Consider the following 7,117-nt stretch of genomic DNA (forward strand, 5'->3'; position numbering starts at 1 on the left):
ACATTATTCAACAAAATACATTTCCTAGTACCTATTAAATGCGCCCTTTAGCCTTTTCATGCTTTCTACCTGAAAAACTTCTCAAACTAGTAAGGGAGTAGCCTCCATTTTTGAAGCGAAGCTTCTATACTGACGTTTTATTACTTTTTTCTCTATAGTAAAATGCTGCGAGCGTCACGGAACTAGCACCACAAGATGGCGTCGTCACGGAACTAGCGCCACAAGATGGCTTTGTCATGGGTGGCATGTGGCATCATAAAATAGCGGTTCTTCACATCGATTCACTACTCTCGATCAATCCGTTTCTAGTCATCATATATTTATTCTAGGTCTAATGTTCACTGGTCTAATTACTGTTTTGTAGATTCTAAGCTTAGACTTACGATTCAGTAACTTAGTTTTCATTAAGCCTTTGTAAGCATTGAAGCACTTATTACTGCTAAGAATTCGTGCTTGTATTTCTTGACTGACGTTGTTGCTGTCATTTATTATTGAGCCTATAGGTAAAGGAAGGTGAAGGTTTATTCGTAGGTATGGTTGTCTACCTGCAGATTCTCATGTCGATTCGACTTTGTGCACTCCATATATTTTGTTTTCCTTTCATTTATATTTAGACCAAATGCAGAACTTCCCGTTTCAAATCTATAACTTTTTCACTTAATACCCTTCCACTGCGGTTTATTATGACAATATCATCAGCATTATACTATACGCATAATTTTTGTGTTGATTTTGTATTAATACAGCTGTTCGCGCTAGTCTACTGTTTCGCATATTGATCTCTTTTATTTTTATTGCTCTACCTCTAATTGTTTTATTTACAAGTTACTTTAGCGGTTTCAGTAACTAATATAAAACTAAAATAGAGAAAAAACATTTCGGAATGTTTTAAATTTATGACCTACTTAGCTCAATTAGTTGATAATGTGCAATAAAATGCAATAATAATTTGCACATTTGCAGATTATTTCTCCTGGCTAGTGCACTCTGGCAATATGTCAAACACCAGAAGATACAAAAAAAGAAGAAGAAATATCACCTAACCTTAACACGGGGACAATAACGACAAAATAGCGTTTGTTTATATATACAAGTTTTAAAAAGACAAATTAATATAATGTTTTACCACGTAAATACTGACTATATATTAACAAAATATTTCCTTATATATTTTTTATTATTTTTAGATATCTCTAGAACACGAAATCCTACTACATCCACAATATTTCGGACCACAACTCTTAGAAAAAGTCAAAACTAAATTGTATACCGAAGTTGAAGGAACCTGCACAGGAAAGTAAGACAGTACTTATAATTGTTTTCATTCGAAATACCTTACTAAGTTGGTGGCATGATTTATAGGTTCTAATTACTTATTTTGCAGGTATGGATTCGTGATTGCCGTGACTACGATAGATAGCATAGGTGCCGGTTTGATACTACCTGGACAAGGCTTCGTAGTCTACCCCGTTAAATACAAAGCCATCGTGTTCCGCCCGTTTAAAGGTGAAGTCCTGGATGCGGTGGTTCGACAAGTGAACAAAGTTGGCATGTTCGCTGAAATAGGTCCTTTATCCTGCTTCATTTCTCATCATTCCATACCCGCTGAAATGGAGTTTTGTCCTAATGTTAATCCACAATGCTACAAGACCAAAGACGAAGATGTTGTGATACGAGCAGAAGGAGAAATCAGATTGAAAATAGTGGGTACGAGAGTAGATGCCTCGGGAATAGTAAGTAACTCCTTATTTTTTTATATATTATGTGTAAAGATTAGTTACATTGGTTTTATTATTTTTCAGTTTGCAATTGGAACCTTAATGGATGATTATTTGGGATTGATAAGTAATTAAGTTGAATATTTTTAAAATGTATTTATAAGTTAAGTATATAATTTTTAATATATAAAATCAATCAAACATTTATTCAAAGAGGCTCTATTATTACCCGTTTAGCAAAAGATCATCATCACTAGCTCAGCAACTTTTTGGTCTAAGCCTGTTCCAGGATTCTTCGCCATTCTGATCTGTTTCATGCTTTTTTTTCCAATTCTTTATTTTTAAGGTTGTTATATCATTTTCTATTTGTTTTATGTATCTCAACTTCTGTCTTCTTATTATTTTTCCTACACATACTTGTTTGCTTATTTTGTTTATTTCACCTTCTTCCAATCTTTCCACATGTCCCATCCAACGCGGCCATCCTATTTTAATAAATGTTAAGATACCTGGATCCTAGTATATTTTATATAGTTTAAAGTAATCTTCTTCGTCAAATTCCATTTTCTTTTGTCCTTTGTATATATTTCATAAGCTTTTTCTTTCAAAGGTGACTAATAATCTTCCTTCACTTTTAGAGAGTGTCCAGCTTTCTGAACCTTTATGAGTACCAATCTTATAAAGGTTTTATATTTGGCATTTCGTTTTTCTTTTGACATTATGTTTTCTCTCCTATTCTTAAATTTTGTAGCTGCCATATTTACGCCTATTGGCGTTTTTACTTGCATGCATATATATATCGTTTTGGCCTGATTGATTTTAACTCTACTATTTTGTTCAGCTCTTTCTATATAATTGAATGCCTCTATCATTTCTCTTCTTGATCTTACAATTATGTCAACATCATCTGCAAACTCTAGTATTTGCACACTTTTATTAATTATTGTTCCTCGAATATTGACTGTTGCTTCTCTTATTATTCTCAAGTTTCTTTTATTAATACTATAAAATGTGTTGGTATATCAAATTCTTCTATTCAAATTCATTGTTTGTATTAAGAATTCTCAGTTTATATTGTCATATGCACTTTCGAAGTCTATGAAGAGATGATGTGTGTTGATGTTATAGTCAGTTGTTTTTTTGAGGGTCTGTCATAGAACAAATATCTGGTATATTGTTGACTTCTGTCTGCAAAAGCCACATTGGTATTTGCCAACTATTTTTCAGTGTTGGGTCTAAGTCACCATAAATGAATTTGGATGTTGTTTTGTATGCAGCATTTAACAGTGTCTCCTTTTGTATATAATGCAATTTTATGGTACAATAATATCGCTACTCCACTATGCTGGTAAATACTTATTCAGCCATATCTTTGTTATCAGTTCATGTATTGTTTTTAGTAAGCGACTCATTCTTCCTTCAGTAGCTCAGATGGTCTTTGATCCGATTCAGGTGCTTTATTGTTCTTTAATTTGTGTACTGCTGTTCTAATGAGGAGTCTTTTCTCTGTTATCTGCTTGGTCTAATGGTATATCAGGGTTCGCCTGCCACTTATTTCCCCAAGCTTTTCTTTAAAATGTTCTATCTATCTTCCTAGTATTTCTTATTGTTATGTCAATATATTACCCTTTTTATCTTTATGAATCCTTGTTCTCAGTTTGAATTATTTTCTGCTGTTGTTCAGTTTCTGGTAAAACTTTCTTTTCACTGTTGGCTTAGCAAAAGATTGGTTTATCTACATAATACTGGTTGTTGATATACTGATCTGGAGCTAACCATTAATTCAACGCAGAAATATTTTTGAGTAACTAAAAGCATATGCAACCAACATCATATAAAATTTTAATGACCACAGATCTATAAAATGGTGGAAAAGTAGGAACATTGGCAATTAACATTACAGTAAAATGTTAAAACCATAGACACGTCTTCCTTGCCATGTCCAATGTTCCGCTTTAAAGATTTACTGAGTCATTTGACCTTTTGACAAACTAATAGAAGGCGATAAATGACATTTGAGTGTTCCGAGAGGAGCTGTCTTTGTCAAATGTTACTTATGTGTTAAATTTATCCAAATCAAATATCTGTGAGTTTATCTACAAATAGAAACAAACTACAGAAGAAAAAAAAATTTAACTACAAGTTTTGACTGAAGATAATAAATTATTTTTTAATAGTGTTTAATTATTATTAACTAGCAAAAATGGCAGAACATCATTCTTGGAAGTCATTTATTTTTCGAAGAAGAATAGTTGCAAAAATGTAAGTATTTTAAATGTTTTATTAAACTTACTATTTATTTATAATACTATGTGATAGAGTGTATTGCAAAGATTATATTGAAGACATACATTATCTATTAAAATTCTTGCTATATCTTAAAATAATAATTCTAGTGAACGAGAAATTCGTGAGTCTGGTATGAATCCGCCGAGAAATAGTGAAGAAATGGAAAATCATATATTCTCAATAGCCAAGAATAAAGATGAATACCTTGGACTTACTGCCAGGATAATCTTACATATGAGACAAATGAGTAAGTGCCTGAATTATTTAATCAGTTTGTCTTATATAAAAGATTAGAAGCATTAATAACTTATTGACTTTTCTATTTTTTATTGTACAATTAAAATGGGTGAAAATTTTGAATAACTCTGATAATTTATTGGAGATAGTGATTCATTGGTAAAAACTGATTTTACTATCCACTGTTGGGAAATTACATAATTCCAGCGGCGTCGTTATTTTATTATTTCTATGTAATTTAATTATTTTATTCGAAATTAATTTCATCATGATATCTCTGTAGGTGCCTTTATCGTTCTGTGAATTTCGTAATTATGCAAGTATTGACTTATTATTATGGGTACGTGACTTCCTATAATTAATTCTTTTATCTGAATTAATTTCGTACATCCAGACATTTTATCTAAAAACTGTTATCGACAAGGAAATATGTGCTTCGACGGCGACATGTGAATACCTTGTCATCATATTACATTTTTGTTGACGTTTGAAAATTAAATAAACTGTATTATTTAATATTTTAGTGGGAATTACATAGCCGGTAAATGATCAATCGGCAAAAACATTTAAAACATGCTAAACAGTTTTTGCAATCAGTGTTGTTATAGTATCGGCTGTTAAATAATTTTTGTTCGATATCTTTGTCTTAATAGTTTTCGTACTCATTTTGTTAATTAGTTTGTTATTGTGAAGTAAGACAAAATTTAGTTTAAAGTAAGACGGTTTGCGTTCATTCCTAGAATAAAAATGGGAATAAGTACCCTACATCCACGTCTTATAAGAGGAAAAACAAATTATGTGGAAGGTATATGATTGACTAAAAAGACATTACCTTCAACAGAAGCTGTTAATCGTTGTTCTTTTTTAAGAGGAGTATCAGTGGCAACAGTTAAACGTATTGTGCGCGAGAAAAAACTAATAAATGGATTTAAACCTCCATATACAAAACAGAGTGGACGAAAACCTATTAAGAGGGATAAAGCCCAAAAAATATCCTCCGTACAACTGTCAAATCTGTATTAACTAAAATAGGCAAAATCTATGCTTTTCTTAAAATGAGCTGTGAAAAAATATTACAATTTCTTAACTTTCGATTCATAAAACGATGCCGGAATTCCATTTTAACATATAGGGAGGAAATAATATAATAATCTACGCTCAATTCGGGAATATCGTGCGCCAAATCGAAACGATAACAGTATATAAAGTCTAAATAGCAGACTATTTAAAATACTTTGGTTTATCGGATACTTTAATGGACGAGCATTACGAGAAGAGGTAGGTGTTTGCGGCTTGGTGTTACTCACTCCACAGATCCCTATTGGTTGAGTGTTTACCCTTAAAAACCAGAATATAGTTATATACAAACAATTCTTATATTTGTTATTTGAAAATTAATTATATAAACGTATTTTTTAAAAAAACGTCTACCTCTTTTCATTTTTCAAAATAAATTCAAATTTCAATGTAGACAATATTTAAGTTTCAGATGCCTTCATGAAACGCCACTCATAGAGTAATCTATTTAACGCGGTGAATTAGTCTACATACTATATTTTTATCCTTTAGGCCATTTTTCAAACATTTTGATGATAGCTGGTATATGTTACACTTTGTTATTTCATACTTTTGCTTGGTTCTTATGCTTCAATTTCATGTCTACAGGAGAAAGGACGCTTGTTTCTGGTCAAGGACAGAGAGCACGGGCTTAGTGCATCAGGAATAGTAAGTAACTCTTCATTTTGGTTTTTTTTTGTTGTTTATAAAGCTAATTTACATTGTCTTTATTATTTTTCAGTTTGTCATTGGAACTTTACAAGATATACTTATTTGGGATTAACAAGTAATTAAGTAAAATATTTTTAAAATGTATTTATAATTTTATAACTTTTATTACATACAATTTATTCAAACCAACTCTATTATTACTCGTTTAGCAAAAGATTTATTTGTCTAAATAATATATGGATATGGTGATCTGGAGCTCACCACTAATTCACATTAAAAATACAGTTGAGGAACCTTAGATGAGGTAAGAGAGTGAGGAGCCAACAACATAGGCAACCAATTATAATATCACATACCAAAGACGTGTGAATGGGTGGAGAATTGCGAACATAAGCAATAAATATTACTGTAAGATATTAAAAAGTCCATAGATGGAATACACTAACATATTTTAATAGTTTTTATCAAGAGTACAAATATTTTTGGTTGAAAAGTAGTTGGAATTCTTTTTATCCAGGTCAGAACACTGAACTTAACAATATCATAAATAAGAGAAGAGAATAATAAACAATGCCCACTCTGCTTGTCCAGATAAGTACGCGCCGACGGAACCAGCCATGTGTTAAACGGAACCAGTGCTGTTCAGTGACCTTTTATCTGGTGTGCATAGAAAAATTAATCCGGTTTAATTTATTTACGGCAACTATAGACATAATATGCACTATTTTATTCGTACTTTTCGTTGAAGAATAGATTAAATTATTTCAATTTTACTAAATTATTAATCTCTAAAAAATTTACTAAACTATTAATCTCTAAAATTGAAATTACAGTTCTGTCGTAGCTTGTCACAAATTCGAGTCTATGTTTCCGTTTAAAATATGGCGATCGCGTGCTGACAAACTTCAAAGGCGGCATATGAGAGGGGCATTGGCATTCTGATCGTTATTTATTCTGTGACAATACTTTCAATCTGTACACGCAGGATGAAAACCAATTATTTCTTATTTTGTTCTACATCTACACAGATGAATAGTGATTATGAACGTTGAGATTCTTACAGGGATAGCAAAACGGGACCAAATATACAAGCTAAGTTTTATTATATTATACTTTGTAAGTTATGTTTTATTATGTTTTAGTTT

The 7,117-nt window shown here is 31.4% G+C and overlaps 1 protein-coding gene across 2 annotated transcripts; it reads left to right on the forward strand.

The window, feature by feature from the left end:
- The first annotated feature begins 998 nt into the window (after nucleotides 1–998).
- On the forward strand, nucleotides 999–6,157 carry Polr2G (DNA-directed RNA polymerase II subunit Rpb7). Of its 2 annotated transcripts, XM_072521041.1 has the most exons (8): nucleotides 999–1,129; nucleotides 1,188–1,297; nucleotides 1,385–1,733; nucleotides 1,803–1,845; nucleotides 3,917–3,980; nucleotides 4,115–4,254; nucleotides 5,910–5,969; nucleotides 6,043–6,157. In XM_072521041.1, the coding sequence occupies exons 1-7, from the start codon at nucleotides 1,118–1,120 to the stop codon at nucleotides 5,954–5,956; spliced, it is 765 nt and encodes a 254-aa protein (XP_072377142.1). In that variant the 5' UTR covers nucleotides 999–1,117; the 3' UTR covers nucleotides 5,957–5,969; nucleotides 6,043–6,157. The 2 variants fall into 2 exon arrangements, with proteins under 2 accessions (XP_072377142.1, XP_072377143.1); XM_072521042.1 differs by lacking the exons at nucleotides 3,917–3,980; nucleotides 4,115–4,254; nucleotides 5,910–5,969; nucleotides 6,043–6,157 and having other exon boundaries at nucleotides 1,803–1,931.
- Nucleotides 6,158–7,117: the final 960 nt, after the last annotated feature.

The sequence above is a fragment of the Diabrotica undecimpunctata genome, chromosome 1, assembly GCF_040954645.1.
Source record: "Diabrotica undecimpunctata isolate CICGRU chromosome 1, icDiaUnde3, whole genome shotgun sequence".
NCBI classification, from domain to species: domain Eukaryota; kingdom Metazoa; phylum Arthropoda; class Insecta; order Coleoptera; family Chrysomelidae; genus Diabrotica; species Diabrotica undecimpunctata.

Excerpts from the sequence above, each read along its gene's own strand:
- Polr2G (XM_072521041.1), top strand. Across the intron at positions 1,298-1,384 it reads GAAGGAACCTGCACAGGAAA|GTATGGATTCGTGATTGCCG; the intron begins GTAAGACAGTAC and ends CTTATTTTGCAG. Across the intron at positions 1,846-3,916 it reads TGATTATTTGGGATTGATAA|CAAAAATGGCAGAACATCAT; the intron begins GTAATTAAGTTG and ends ATTATTAACTAG.